Source organism: Patagioenas fasciata, chromosome 5, assembly GCF_037038585.1.
Source record: "Patagioenas fasciata isolate bPatFas1 chromosome 5, bPatFas1.hap1, whole genome shotgun sequence".
Lineage (NCBI taxonomy): Eukaryota > Metazoa > Chordata > Aves > Columbiformes > Columbidae > Patagioenas > Patagioenas fasciata.
Genome location: NC_092524.1, coordinates 26,508,892 through 26,524,339, shown reverse-complemented (window position 1 = coordinate 26,524,339; position 15,448 = coordinate 26,508,892). Strand labels below are relative to the sequence as shown.

General features: G+C 38.8%; 1 protein-coding gene across 1 annotated transcript in view; it reads right to left on the bottom strand.

Annotated features, from left to right (window-relative positions):
* The window catches only part of HSD17B12 (hydroxysteroid 17-beta dehydrogenase 12), an 85,559-nt gene that overhangs the window by 23,377 nt on the left and 46,734 nt on the right, over positions 1-15,448 (bottom strand). Inside the window, exons 4-6 of the mRNA XM_065839801.2 lie at positions 11,642-11,752; positions 8,140-8,204; positions 7,171-7,215 (exon numbers count right to left, since the gene is read on the bottom strand). Coding sequence (XP_065695873.1) covers positions 7,171-7,215; positions 8,140-8,204; positions 11,642-11,752 — 221 coding nt within the window. The remainder of the gene's footprint in view (positions 1-7,170; positions 7,216-8,139; positions 8,205-11,641; positions 11,753-15,448) is intronic.

Genomic DNA, 15,448 nt, shown 5'->3' with positions numbered 1-15,448 from the left:
GCAGTGTTTCTTTCTCTGAAGGTGACCTAAAAAAGGAAGAAGTGGCAGGAAACCTAAAGGAGAGGTTGGGAACTACCCTAAGAAAGTGCCTTCAGTTGGTGGTTACTAAGCTCACTCAGGCTTCCTTCACATAACTCTTTTTCTGAACGAATACTACTTTCTACAGAAATACCAGTGCTGCAGTTGAAAACAGGAACGTTCCCAATTTCAGCCAAGTGGCCAGACAACAGGCTATGTGAAAACTACCACCTCAAACAAAGCAAACTTTTTTCTTTCTTTAAGTTTGCATTAGAGCAGAGTGAGAACTCGCATGTGCGTGTGTGTGCACCTGAGAAATTTGCTCAGGACAGTTCCCTCTATGTAAGAAGTTGTTAATATTTTATATAAGGTCTGGTAAAGAAAGTTACATTTAGTACACAACCATTAAGCACTTGTTATGGAGTTTTTTTTGCTTGTTTGTTTTTCAATGATTTCATGTACACACTATAGAGTTTGGGGTATAGTTCCTTTGGTTTGAGAGGCTGCATTATTTTTTTTATTCAAACAACCTCTTTCACACCTAACACTCCAGCTCCTAAGTGTCAGGACACTCACAGCAAATGGCTAACTTAAGGTAGAAATTCATTACAGACCATTTCATTAATCTTTACAGGCAGCTATCATTTCTTGACATCCCTTTATCTGCAACTGCATTTATTACATGTCTGGCACGCACTGGTTGTATTGACCACTCTTCCTCACCAGACCTGTCTCCTATCCTCTAATTTTGGAAAAAAAGACCACCACTGTAAGCCTGAAGAAGGAGAAATTCCTACTAGCAGATTTAAAAATGCACAGCCATATGGATAGATTTATGTTCTTAAACAGGTGCTGCTCTTAAAAGATCCTGTTAGAGGACTAACAATTATAAGTTACAACCATGTATTCTCAGTGCTTTGGGGTTTTTTTCCAGAAAAAAAAAAATCTCCCACTCTTAGTGATGACTGAGTTGTAATTTTTTCTCGCTCCAATCAAGCAATAACTCAAGAGGAGAGCTTAGGGAAAGAATAATAATTGGTAAAGTTTTGAATAACTTTCAAGTGGTATTCCATCAGACTGCTAAAATACAGTAGGAAACACTGAGGTAAAAATTCAAAGTCTTCATTCACATCTTACAGGCCACACAATTGTCATACAAAGTCAGAACCATACAACTGTAGTTGTATATTTAGAGACAAATCATTCTATGGTAAGATGTTAGAACTACAAGTCACTCTTTCCACTTCCAAAAGGTATAATGATGTGTAAATTAAGCCTATGCAAATACAAAGGATGAAGATAGAGAACTTGGACAAGTTTTCTGCGTTGTTATGCAGCTAAGCAGCTTCCTTCAGACATCATTCACAGATCTGGGGTGAAATTATAATAGCTCAAAACAGCATAACTTTTTAATGATCAGCAATTCTCTGTGGTGCACCCACTCATGTACAAACACATCATTGCTCCTTTAAGCGCCTGGGCAGAGGATTCACACAAGTTCACAAATGCACTATGTGTTTCACGAATAGTTAACTGACACCATGTCCATGCAACCCTCCTCTGCATTCCTTACACTGAAAGAAACAAGGACTGTCCATATGCACTGGTAGTTAAAATTGGTCATGAAACCTACTGTCAGCAACTACTATTAAGTTTTTAAATGTGTCCCTTTCAAAAAAAATTCTTAATGCAGCTCATGCCCCAAGCTGAACAAGAATGATTTATGTTTGTAAAAACTGGCAGGTAAGCCTGATGTCAGTTCAACACAGTAACCTGTGTACAAGGTCAGTAACCATAAAGGGGAACAGGACGTACAAAGGGAACTACAAACACAACACGCTGCAAGCTTTGTTCATTGTCAGTGACTTTCCTTTGATCAATAGTTCTAGGAGAAAAAGTTTTCCCTATTTAGACCCAAAAACTTTGGAGTCCAGTTTACAAGAGAAAGCTCTCAAAATAAGCATCTTCCCACCCCTTCCCTTTACAAAGGAAAAAGACTACTCAAACAATAAGACTGAACTTTTTATTTTCAAGATGTGGAATGCGTATCAGTCTCAACTCCAAATCTACAAAAAGCCACAGAACTCCAGGATTTCCTAAATTTCTCCAAGTTACTTGTACTTTGAAGAAAAATCCCATGTGCTTCCCTGACTATTGCTGTAGAGTGTTTATCGCAGCTACATTTCCCTTGTTCCAGTTGCCTGTGTATCATGCTCTCGGGTTCCAAGTCAGCAAGGTGGGAAACTGCAGCATTTAATTTCTCCCTCCGGACCATCTGAATGATACTCATGACCACCTTCACAGAACACTTGCTCCTCTTCCAAGTGTTCACAACTGTCCCTCTCTGTTATAAACTTTTATTATGTACTTGGCTAAATCATCCCGCGTTTGATTATGACTTTGAATATCAATGTAAAGAAATCTCTTGACTAGATTAGAACACACACACAGAGTGATTTCTTCTCACAAGACAGCATTGGCACTCCCCTCAGAACTAAGTTCCACTTGCTGTGATCCTCTCCAATACACAGCTAACACAGAAATTCACATTAGATTCTAGCAGAGCACAGGCAACTATCATCCAACTTCTGGTAAGGTACCTTTGCAGACATGGTGTTAGGTTGCACTAGTCCATCTGAACACTCATGGGAGAGAGATATGGCATTTCCTACTGTCTTTCAGGATTATTACTCCCCAGACTTTTCTTCTGTCTATGTACAGGCCCACAAAATAATATTTCCCTCTGTCTCAAATACACTAACTTCTTTCCCCTTTTCAGTTTCATATCAGCTGCAGGTTGTTGTGGGGTTGTTAGTTTTTTGTTTGGGGGTTGGGGAGGGGGATGTGTGTTTGTTTTGGTTCACAACAGAGTATTTATGTATTTTGAAGTCTTAAGCAAATTATAAGTTTCTCAAATACAGTGATGATAAAAATCCTCCATCTTGTAGGCCTGTAATCCCTTTGTATTTGACACACACTATAAAACACAAATAAGTTGATTAAGGCAAAGATTAGCACAGACACCAAGCTACATATATGTGTGTAATTTAATCCTCCCTTCCTCTGCCAACACTCATTTCCAACAGAAGCCTGGCCTGCAAGCCTAAAATTTACATTCCCCCACAACATAATACCTTGCAAACCAATTCAGTGCCCTGCTTAATCAACCACTAAGTCAGCACTCCCTCAACTATTTAGTCTCTCATTTTTCAAGAGAACACAAGTTCATGCCTCACTCCCAATGCAATTACCATATTGTGATGCTGCAAACAGAAATAACTTACTTGCTGTTCCTCACATACTAAGTATCTCTTGCAGCTTCCCAAAGGAGAAAGAAGGGCTCCCTGAAGTATGGGAAACTATTCTTTATGCTCATTATCTGCCCTTTTTTCCACTGGACAGAAAGTCTGGCATCCTTGGCTTTCAACACATTAATCCAACAGCCAAATCAAGTTTAACTGTTTTTCCAGGTTAAAATAAAGGTTGTAGTATACAAAGGTGAATTGAAACAGGAAGATGCAGTTGATACAAAGGAACTATAGATGACAACTATACAGCACAACTATAATTTTGGCTCTTCAACACTGGCTGGTTAGTGAAAAGCCCCAGGACTTTTAACCTGATATTTTTTCAATGTCAAAAATAAGTTTAGTTTGTGTCTCAAAGTTTGATGAGACATCAAAAAATTATAATACAAACCCATGTTACCTGAACTACCAGCAACAATCATTAAAGTTCTGTTTTTTAAATCCCCCCAGAAGCTTGAGATGCAAATATGACAGGAACCATGAAACTTCACATACTACCCTGTCTTCCTCATTTATCTGTCAACTCAATCCTTGCACTAGGCTGCATCAAGTCTCAAGCTTTCCTGAGAAAATACCACAAATAAAAATTCTTCATTCTGTTCATGGCATCATCAAACCCAAAGCACTTCTTGTTTTGTATATTAAATGAAGAACAGACTAACTTCTGCACTGCACATGACCATAAAAATGTGGTATTTTCTGTAGAGCTTAAAGAGAACTTACAGCAGTCAGAGGGGGCATGGCGGTGTTTGACTGGGTTTTCAATCACTATTTTATAAGATGTGAGATTTCCAATGTGTCTTATGCATTTTTACATAGCTTGTTTTTGGTGGTGTACAGGGTGCTTTGAAGGCAGATCACAGTAATCACACCAAACTGATCCAGCTCCAAAACTGCAACACTGTGGGGTTCATGGGAGACCTAATCCATCAGTGCTCTAAGGACATGATGGGAGCAAACAGCATCAAACAGGATTTAGAAAAGAAATATGTTTAAAAGCTCTGACGGAAATCAAGTTCTCAAACACATGGGGAAATTTCATAGTATTAGATTCTCTAATGGTTTGGGAAAAGTATGAAACAGCAGAACCAACTAGGCTGATAATTTATCCTGGGAGGTGAAGATGGGGGTCTTATCTCTCATTGTATCCCCTCCTGCTTGATGCATTTCCCCTAGGAAATGAACGAGCTGCCCAACAAAGAAAACAATAGGTCAAGAGGTAAGAGATGAGCATTATCCTTCAAACAAGCTTTCACTTGCGGCAACAAAGGAGACCTTAATAGTTCTGCAGAATCAAACTGTGCTGAATATCTTCACTTTCCCACTCCAAGCTTAAGGAGTGTTTCAACCAGAAGCAGAGGTATTTTACATGCGTACCAGAAATGTTATGGTATCCAAGAGAGGTGTTGCTGACAGCACAGGTGCAGGATACTTAGAAGACTTGGGATACTGTTACCCTTCAAGCACTGAGGAAGTTTGGTCCCAAAGGCAAGGAAGTAGGTGGTAAAGTTCCAGAATATAACAGTAGACCATTTCTGTAACACTTCTGATGAGGATCTGAGGATACTCTGAGTAGAGCCCAAATGGATACACAAAACCTGCTTTGCCTCTCCTGTACCTCTAGCTGTTCAGCAGGTCGTCATCTCCTTGCTGAAGAACCCAGTGCCCCCCTCCATCCCAAACTTCATGTTTTTAATCAGGCAAGAAGGGATATTTTCTTTTTTAAGCACACTTATACCCATGGGTAAGAGATTAAATCAGCCTCAAACACCAAACTACATGTTCACAGGATTATGTCCCAAAAATCTAAGTGAAAGGACACACAGGCTTTCCCAAAATTGTTTTTCCTACCATGATTCCCCAGTTCCACGGGTTCGCCTGAAAAAATTACTTACAGATGGTACATATCTCTAATGCGTTCCTCTTCCCAAAACAGTAAGCATCTGGCATGCCTACTGTTTAATTACACAACAGGCTCATGCAGGATGAAACATTTTCAAGCCTGGAAGCTTATGCTCAAACTGATTATACGCAGTAACAGAAGCTGCTCACAGACAAGAAAAAAAGTTTTCAAACATAAGGAAAAACACTGTTAAAACACAGCAAGTAGATATTTGGTTGACAATGCAAATTTTAGAAGAGCCTGTACAACAATTTTGTTAAATAGTTGAACACTACTGATGCCAAACACAAAGACTCAAGCTACAAAATAGCACTAGTTTACTCTGGAAACCAATACAATCTGCCTGCATCTCTGGAATTTTAGGTACATAGCCAGTAAAGCAGACCTTAACAATTATTCTAGACTACCATCTTCAGAAATGCATATAAAAGTAGTTGATTTGTAACTTTTATAGTCTAGCAAAATGCTCCCAGGAAGCCTGACACCCCAAATTCTTTAATCACTGAATAGTGTACTCCCTCTGCTGGCACAGCACGGATGTCACATCTTAGCAGAGCCATTCTTCTGATGACACTGATCTCTAGCTAAGAGGGCTACACACAACAACACTTCACATTTACACCTGGTGTAGCTGTGTTAACATTAAAAAAATTCTGCTAAATTACTTTCATAAGAGAAACTTTAAAAGGTGCCCATTAATAACTGAATTCTCTGATGAAAATCTTTCAGGAATGCAACAAGACACCACAGACCACAACCCTTCTCAGTCAACTAAAAATCTGTACTTATTAGGCTAGCAGTCATTTCCAAGATGAAAAGTTTCTGAAGACTCACTTTTACAGCATTTCTAACTCTGCAACAAGTAGGTTTAAGATGTCAAGTAAATCACGCAGAAGTGAGTTATCAGCAGCAAGCTGACATTAACAATCCCATTAAGTCATGCAATGGTTGCTTTTTCACTGTTTGCCTACCTTTTATTAAGGTGTGAGAACCTTACAGAAACATTGTTTCAAGAGGTCCTGTGCCGCCCCACATGGAAACAGAACACCTACACTTTAGACTCCCTGAGAGCACCATACTAGATGAATTTAGTACTTAATCCAATCAGAACAGCTACAAGAATGTCAAATCTTTCAAGCCAGCTTTGAAACACCTAATATTTCAGCTTTGTGGCAAAAAAAGTTAACCCTCGGCTAATGGAGATGCAAGTTGTGTTATGCATAGGAAGAGAAAGTTAATGTTTAGCAGTGAATAATCACAAGGAGTTTCTTCAGCACTCACTGGTAATACACTGACTCCCTATGTCATGTAAGCAGCTGCTATTCCCTTTGCCCCTTTTAAGCTTTGAAACAGTAGGATGAAAATCTGATTTGTGAGTGGGCTTCATGTTAATAAATGAGGAAACAGTCATATATTTTAGCCTCAAGTCAGATTGATTCCTTCCTGATTAAAAAAACATACAGCTTAAATATCAAAAAGGGAAGCTCACTACTTCAAAAGTTAATGCACACTTCTGTGAACTTTGTTTTCCTTCTTGTTCATATATTTCACAGAAAATATTTAAGTGCCTTTTCACAACAGTATACAAATTCTTAGACATACAAAGATAAGGAAAGCCCACCCCAAGAACCACAGATACAAGGGGAGAAGAATAAATTATTACATTAGGACTAGAACAACCAGCATGAAGCAGCATTAAGTGTTGTTTCGTGTACCTATCTGGCTCTACTAAATAGAATTTATTGCAGAGAGACTTATCAGGTATTTCACACACCAATCAGAACAACCGGATACAACAATCAGAACCTCTGGGTTATTCCAAGATGAAAAATGAACCTGTGGTTCAACAGGTGAAAGTAATTGCTTCAAACAACTGAATTTTAATTGTTTGCTGGTTTGAATTAAGGCATCAAGAACAAGTGTTGGTAAGACAGCACTTACCTTACAAACAGCCATGATGTTAATGTTGATCATTTTGTCAACTGTCTGCAAGAAAACAAAGTTTTGGGGTTTGTTATAAGTTATTTGATCAATATTTATACACCCTCGGGGTTTAAGTGCCAGGATAAATTAAACCCGACACTTACACATCCACCTGTATTCCTTGCCTTCCTTGCTTAAGTACCAGGAACAGTGACAGACTTTCAAAGCAAAGTCTGTGAATGGCTGTCAGTTAAGCTGTATCTCTGATTAGGAACTCACACCAATAAAGAACAGCACAGATGTGTCACATTGATACTGTATTTCCTAGCACTATTTGCAATATTTATGAACTTAAGTATATTCTGGTATTTTAGATATGTTCATAAATTAGTGTCTGTATTTTGCTCTTAACCATTTCATAACAGTGTTTTAGTAACTTAAAGGTCTTTTTGGTTAAATATTATGAAGCGTATTTGAAAGTGAACGAAAAAACAGATGCATCCATCACTACTTAAGCAGAATGTACAAACCCACAGTGGATACAGAAGCTACAGGGCTTTTGGAAACAAAATCATGCACCACTGAAATTGTCCAGAATCAGAGTTTCCAATGTACCCAACACAACCAAGATTGTCCCCACATTACAAACTGTCTAAACTGGTCATGTTTAAGTTTCATACAGTGTTAGGGAATATGCAGACAGGAGTGAAATTCAGATATTGACCCCACAGCATTCGTCTGAAACAGAAATACAAAATGAAAAAGCAGGGAACAGCATGAAGTAAAAAACAACACAAAAAGAGAGACTGCCATAATCTTGATTGTGTAATGTTGCTTCTGTAGATCTCCTAGCTTTTTGAAACCTAAATTCTAATCAGAAAACATCATTATGCGAGTAGCTTCACCAAACCTAAATATTTTTGCCATATCCATTAAGTATTTAGTGCTAAAAATGAGAACACCAGAAGGTACCACAAAAGCACTTACTTTATCCAGGTCTGGCACATCAAGAAAATATTCAGGATAAACATATGCAATTCCCACGTTGTTGACTGAAACAAAAATATGAAGTTTTAGTTAGATTGCTTGCATGACATTTGATTTGTCATGATCTGATAAGAGACAATTTTCAAGCAAGCCTCTTGAAAAGTTGCATTTAAAACATTCTAATGAACACCATCACTGCATCACGGAGTTCCTCAAGGTGCAGAAATGGGGTTTCAAGCCAAAGAAAAGCTCTTGGTGCCTGAGAGGGTATTAAGAAAACTTGATGCAGGACATGCGCCACGATCCCTCTCCTCAGCCCGATTCCCGGCGCAGCGGCCGCCGGGCCCCAGGTGCCACCGCAGCTGCTGCCGGCAGGTGGCAGCCGGAGCCCGGGCTCCATGTGGGAGAGATTCCGGCAAAGTGCACAAAAATTCAGAGGTTCCCTCGAATGACACGTCTTTTAGACCAGATCTCAGTGTATTTACGAAAAGCCTTAGTTCGTTAGTCATGTGGTGTGTTTCAAATTTTTAACTTTTAGATTTCAGCTTGCAGAACAGAGGGATTGAGGAGAATGGAGAGTTGGCAGATTCCCAGCAGATGTTCACTATATTTAGAGAGTACAGTTTTAAAATGAAGAAGGTTAAATCTTCCAGAGGGAGCCAGATTTTTTTTCGTTCTTTTCATCTAAAATAAACTGGTTTTCAGTCCATCTGTCTGAGAAGGATTTGGCTATGAACTGTGGCAGGGTTTTGGGACCAACCTTGGTTATTCTCTCCAAATTTAGAGGTATTTATATGATTCATGCTACAGAGACAGTCAGAAAATTCACACCTTTTACTGCAGACTGGGTCCCAGATATGTACCCTTCCACTTCCAGCTATCATTTTTTATTTTGCTGCAGTTTGGAACAGTACATTTTTTAAAAAATCAGTTTGTACAGGCATATTTTGCCTACAGAAATCTCGATAACAGAGTAAGATCCAGTACGGCTCAGACTCCTTTTGAGAACCACAGCAAAATAAACATTTCCCACCTCTGCTTGTTTCACATATTGCTGTAGCTAGCACATGTTCGAAGTCACTGACAGACACTGTTTTGAACACAGAACACAACATTATGCAAACTCTTTTAGCCTCCCTATGTGGGTGAGAAGAAGCTTCCAAATAAGTTTACTAGGATTTCAATCTGTAAGTACTTTAGTTATACGCTGTGCAACTATATAATCAGAAACTCGATCTTGAGCAGTATATGTGGAGACTCCTGTGTCTCTAAGTATAAGGTTAAAAAATGATCAGCATTGATCACTGGCAACTATGCTGTGCTACCAATGCTCTTCTCATATCCACTGTTTCAGATGAGACCTGAAAGAAGAAAGTACACTGGAACCTGAGACCTCATCCCTTATGGCTGTTCTCATTTAAACTCATGTTTTCTCTCACACAAACGTGAAAAATGCAGGTCAATAAGAGCTACATTCCAGACTGCAACAAATGCTACAGAATTTTAAATAAGGTACTAAAGCATGAAATTAATTGCCATAAAAAAATTAAGATACAGTCTTTCTGGAGAAGCCATCATTTGTGTTGAAAAATTACATTGGCAAATGGTTTCTATAAATACAGCTACATCTGGAGAAGAGAAAAAACCTACATATCCAGTAATCTGATGAACTCAAGCATGAGATCTACTAAAACTGCTAGTGATTAGTGAGAAGAGAGATGTCTGTAAACCTGCGCTGGCAATAGCTGCAAGAAAAAAAGCAAAGGAACTCAGCTAGAGAACACAACTCCAGAACATCTCATTGACTAAAAACATGGTAAAAATAGCAAAGTGCTCATGCAAATAAAAGCACGAACCAGGCTCTGTTTGAGGAACAGGCTTGTTTTCCTGCAATAAGCTTACATAAAATCCGAGACACATTTACTGCCTTCGTGTCCACTTTAAGCAACATGATTAAGAGTCAGATTAATTATTTCATGCATCACCATAACCTTACACAGTTTAAGACATAATAAAATCCCTTCCAGTGTGGATATGTACCTCACACAATAAAAGGTTTGCTAGTGTTTTCAGACATATAAGTGATACACCATTCTGCAACAATCACTACGAGACAGGCAGCTTGCAAGTCTTGCATTCCCTGAATTGATTTTGATGAGACAGATTAGAACAAACATTAAGTTTAATCTTCAAAATTTCCTTGGAACTAATTTCCTTGAGAAACAAGAAACAAGGCATCCACAGCTTTGTCAGAACTACTCTTCACACAAAACACACTGACAGTTGCAGTTACTCCAGCGGATTTGGGTTTTTATAGCAATTAAGTACTGGATGTCATGAGCTGCATGTGCTCAAATCCATCAGAAGTATTAAGGGACATTCTGGGATTTATCTTTTAATATCATTTTTAATTGAGTTTTTATAGACACTACTTTTTTGGTCATTATTTGCAGACATTGTACGAGATTCATCTATTGGCAACAAAGCTCCTATACTATATTGTCATGTATATAATGAATTTATTTTGAAATATGCTTTTTTTAAAAAAAAAAAGTTTAGCTCTAATTAGTGTACTTCAGGTTAGCAAAATGAGCTGTCTAGTGAGAAGTATTCTGTCAGATGACATAGACCAGTAGAAGTCTGAGCCATGTGACTTCATAAGAATGTGAAGCCTTGTGTCTAACTATCATAGGTTCTCATCCCCATACTGAGTAACCATAAAAATACAGCATATGCGCAGGTATATGTGCTCCTAAGGAAAGGACCAGAACACAGATAAGAAACTGCCTTTACCCTACTGTTCAGAAAAGATTAGTGTAAACTGTTCTATTTAAACTCTTCTTTGTTTGTGATAAATACTTTCTTGAAATCATGTAAATTCTACGTTTGATGTAGTAGCTGGAAGGATCATCTTGTCTTTTCAGGGATTACCACACCACCTACACTCCTGCAATATCACGAACCATATTCAGGCACATTGTGTTGACACCAGTGGAAGAACCACAGCTTACCAACATGACCAGAACGCACTTAAGACTTTTGAAGTGGGAGCCAGTTACTTGGTGCTATATTGTAATGATTAAATTTTAACAGCTCCACAATTAAAAATGGACATTTTTTTCCGGCCTCACAGGACTCTACTGCTAAGCTGAATCTAAGTATCTGGAGCATGTTTAGGTTGTAAGATGGCATTCAGTCAGGACACTGTGCATGCAGTTGTAAGATAAAGAGCCTTTAGCAGTCAGAGAACAACACATCAAACACATTCAGCAAGCATCACAGTTCTTGGAACCCAGGCACACGTGCAAGCACCATCTCATGTAGTATATCAACAGGAAGCTAAAAAGAAAAAACCTCCTATTGACTATGCAGCAACACAGTTTTAATCAGGCAAATATTAGCTTTTGTGAACTGGTTTCAATCAACTTCAATATGGGAAAAAGTTAGTAAGCATGTCAAGACAAAACATACTATGAAAGATTTAGGAAGATCAGATACAAACCTAAAACACCGATTTCCAGGCCTTCCAATCCCGCTTCAATTCCACTGTAAATATCTTCTCTATCTCCAAAGTCTGCCACAATTACTCTTGTTTCCACTCTGTACTTCTCCTCTAGAAAAAGTTTAAAAGTTTAAGTTTGAAATAGTTGAATAACCATCCAGATACTAAGAGTATATCAGTTATCACGATTTTATATAACATGAAGTTGCTAATATTACACATTAACATTTTAATCTCTGTAATAAGAATCCTTGAATTTTAACAAAACCTGTACAAAAAGTTCGCAACAGTAAGCTGCTTTTGGTGAGAAGATAAATTCTCAAATGATTCAGCATTTTGTTTGCAAGGGACAATGAAGATGGCAAGAAAAATATTTTGAATGGGTTTGGCACAAAAAAAATGCAGAAACCTGAAAATGCATGAAAACCATGTTCAAGTACAAGTTGAGAAGAACACTTTATTTCTAACTTAAACCAAATGGCAAATTAGTTTCTTCAGACCAAGCAAAGCGATTCTTTATTTTGCTGCACTCCATTTCCATGCTCCCTTCTGGTGACATAAAACTTTTCGAATATTTAGTATTTTGAACATATATCAAAAAGGGAACACATGGGTATACATGAACAGAACTTCAAGTTTAATAATTCCAAAACCATTCTGATATGCTGTCATCTCCATCCTTAACAGAACACAGAAAACACATGTAACCAACTACATTTTAAAACAGAAAAAGAAAGCAAGTATTAAAAATACTTAATATAAAAAACAATTCTGCTTCCCTCAAACTAAATTAATTACATAGAATTCAAATCAGCACAATGTCCTCTCAGAGTTCAAAAGAACAGAACAGCAGCTTAGCATTGCCACATCTGTGTTTTGCTGCACCTGACTCTGACCCCAACATCCCTTGAGGAACCTGTATACAGCCTGAGAAGGATTTTACAGCACTTTGCCCCCAGAGCCATTCATAAAGCAGTGCCATGTTAAAGGAAAAGAATCATTCACAAAAAGATTAGAAGCAGCCAGATTCCCATGATGCTCCTTCCCATTCAAGGGAAAGCCGCGACTCCCATGATCCTGCCGTCCATTCATGCAGAATCATGAATCCACTGAACTCACTGGTTTGCTGGCTGCCTCCCCTCCCCCCAGCAACAGCCCTCATGGCAGATGAAATTATTTCTCCTCCTTTTCCCCCTCCCCACCCTCAACCTCTTCATCTCTCCTGAACAGCTGCATTGTTTAAAAATCCCCCGAGAGATGTTGCTATGTCAAACGACGACGCAAATAGCATTAAGCCCCTACTGCAGCAGCAGGCTTGTGATCACGTCAGAAGAAAATCTAGTTCAACATTTGGGGGGGGGAGGGGTGTGGTATAGAAACAGCCTATTTTTGAACACAGCTGTTCTAATATTTAGCATACATGTTTGAGTTCTTACAGGCACAACTAATGCATGCAAGTGGACTAGGCGGGCAAAGCCTAAGTCGCACAGTTCCGCACGCATGCCGTTTTTAACTGGTTTAAGGGATCTGCAGCTGTCTTCACTGCCACTCAGATCCCTCACAAAATGAGAACTGTTTGAAGGACCCAAATACCATCCTCACAAATTTGGTCAATTGTACTGGCCCTTCTATACTAAACTCTTCATTAGGATTGTTGGTGATCTATCTTTAAAGCTTTTTGAAATCACTACAGGGATACTGAGAGGATACGGCAAGGAGGAAAAAAACAACCCACACTGAAGATCTAATACTATAAATAGCAAAACAATAAAAAACGCTTACACCACTGCTCATGTAAGACGATTGCTTTGAGCCTTTAGAAAACTGGCAAAGAGCTGTTACATTTGAGACAGTTAAGCAATACACCTACAAAACCACACAGCACCCTTTGTGCACTGCAGGTGGGTAGTACAGTGTATAATAACATGAAAAGATGGCCTAGCAGCATAGCCAGAGAACACTGTCTTTGGGCAGCTGTTCACTGCAAACAAGCGAGACGCCCTGGTAGGTGCCAGCCACTGACCAAGCCCTCCCTCCCCATTCACCACCATTTGGATATTCCATAACTTGCGCATATCCTGTGCTGTCCCAGAACCTGCAACAGGTGGGATGATCCACTACAGAGAAAAGACTGGTAGATACACCTGATAAAATTGTTCCATGTAAAATGACAATGCAAATAGCATCAAGTCACTTCTGCATAAGCTCATCCTAGTACACAGAGCACAAGGTGCAGAGAAGAGGTATGCTCTGCCGTCTATGAACAACAGAAAGGGGAATGTCCTTGATCTGAAGAAGGATTAAGATGTTCTCAAACAGATGGGCTAGAAACAATCCTTGTTTTATCTGTCAAAAAAGACTCTGAGACATAGTGCAATAAAGAAAGTAGCAAGCATGCCATGTCCTAATCCAGGATAGCTAGCAGTGACTGGCCTCTTACTAAGAAGAGACAACCTGAAACTCTTTAAAGAAGTTTTCACCTTGAAGACAATGAGGTAATCAGGAGCCACATAGAGCAAAAGAAGGATATCAGAACAGTTTTTGCAGTCAGCAACTAGAGGAATCTGAAAAAGCCGATATTATCTGCCAGTGTGTCCAGCATTCCTGATAACATAAAACATCAGATTCACTTGCCCATATGTTTGGAACTGGTGCTTCAAATGTTTTTTTGTGGGAGACTGAATATTACACCACCACATTATCCATAGATGTGGGGTCTGATTATTACACCACCATGTTATCAATAGTTGTGCAAGTCAGCACCTATACATAAGGTCTCAAGGATGGGAAAGGAAGTTCAGCAGACCTCCTTCACATTTTTCAACTCTGATACACCAGTGTTTTAGTCATCTCATTTACTAAAAATCTCAGGTGAGATGAGTATTGACCTTACAAATACATTTTAACCTAAACTTGCACGTGTCAAGTTAATTTACTGGGCCTGTATGACTGTAGCCAAGACTTTTGGTAATCTAGCAAGAGATCAACTATGTACAGCTCTACCCTAGTAATCTAGCAAAAGCAGACAATCTTCTGCAACCACACCATCACTTGAAAAAATGAATTATTGACCACAAACAAAGCCTTGACAAAATATCTTCACAGCGGTGGAAAGGCTGAACAAACCAATAGTCATAATGGTGATACAGCAGGATGGTACAAATGTTGTACAATACAAAAAGGCAAAACAAACTTTTGCAGAAGATACTGGAATTAATTATTTCAAAGATACAGATAGCAATCCAAGAACAGAGACTGCGGAGACATAGGCATGTCCCAGACCTATACCTATAGAAAAACAGTTGTCGTGCAAATAAAGGAAGCATAAAATATACACATTAGATGGGGAACAACAAAACTGAAAAAAGTGCCAATTTTGCACAGCTGGTAAAGAAGAACTGACCTCTTGAGGCATGTTCCCATTCTGTGCATTCCTGCACAACAAAGGATGAAATGGTCTGGAGACAAGTTGATTATTTAACTATGTTCCTCACACATGCACACCCCATCAGAAACACAAGCACTTTTATGAATAATCCCTTGAAAAACACACTACCTTGGGTATCCTCAGAAGAGGACTCCTTATAATGTTCCAAACTCTGTTAAAGTGCCACTATTCAAAATAAGCATAAAGACATTTAAACAGTCATTCCAGGTCTGTCCAGAGGTCCATCCATGCCAGAATTGGTATTCCGTAGCAGATAAATAAGAAAATGCTATGAAGAATAAGGAAAGTACATAGTAATGTTTCCTCAATTTAGTATCCCAAGATCCAACAGTTTGTTGCTCAGAAACTTCCTGAGCTGG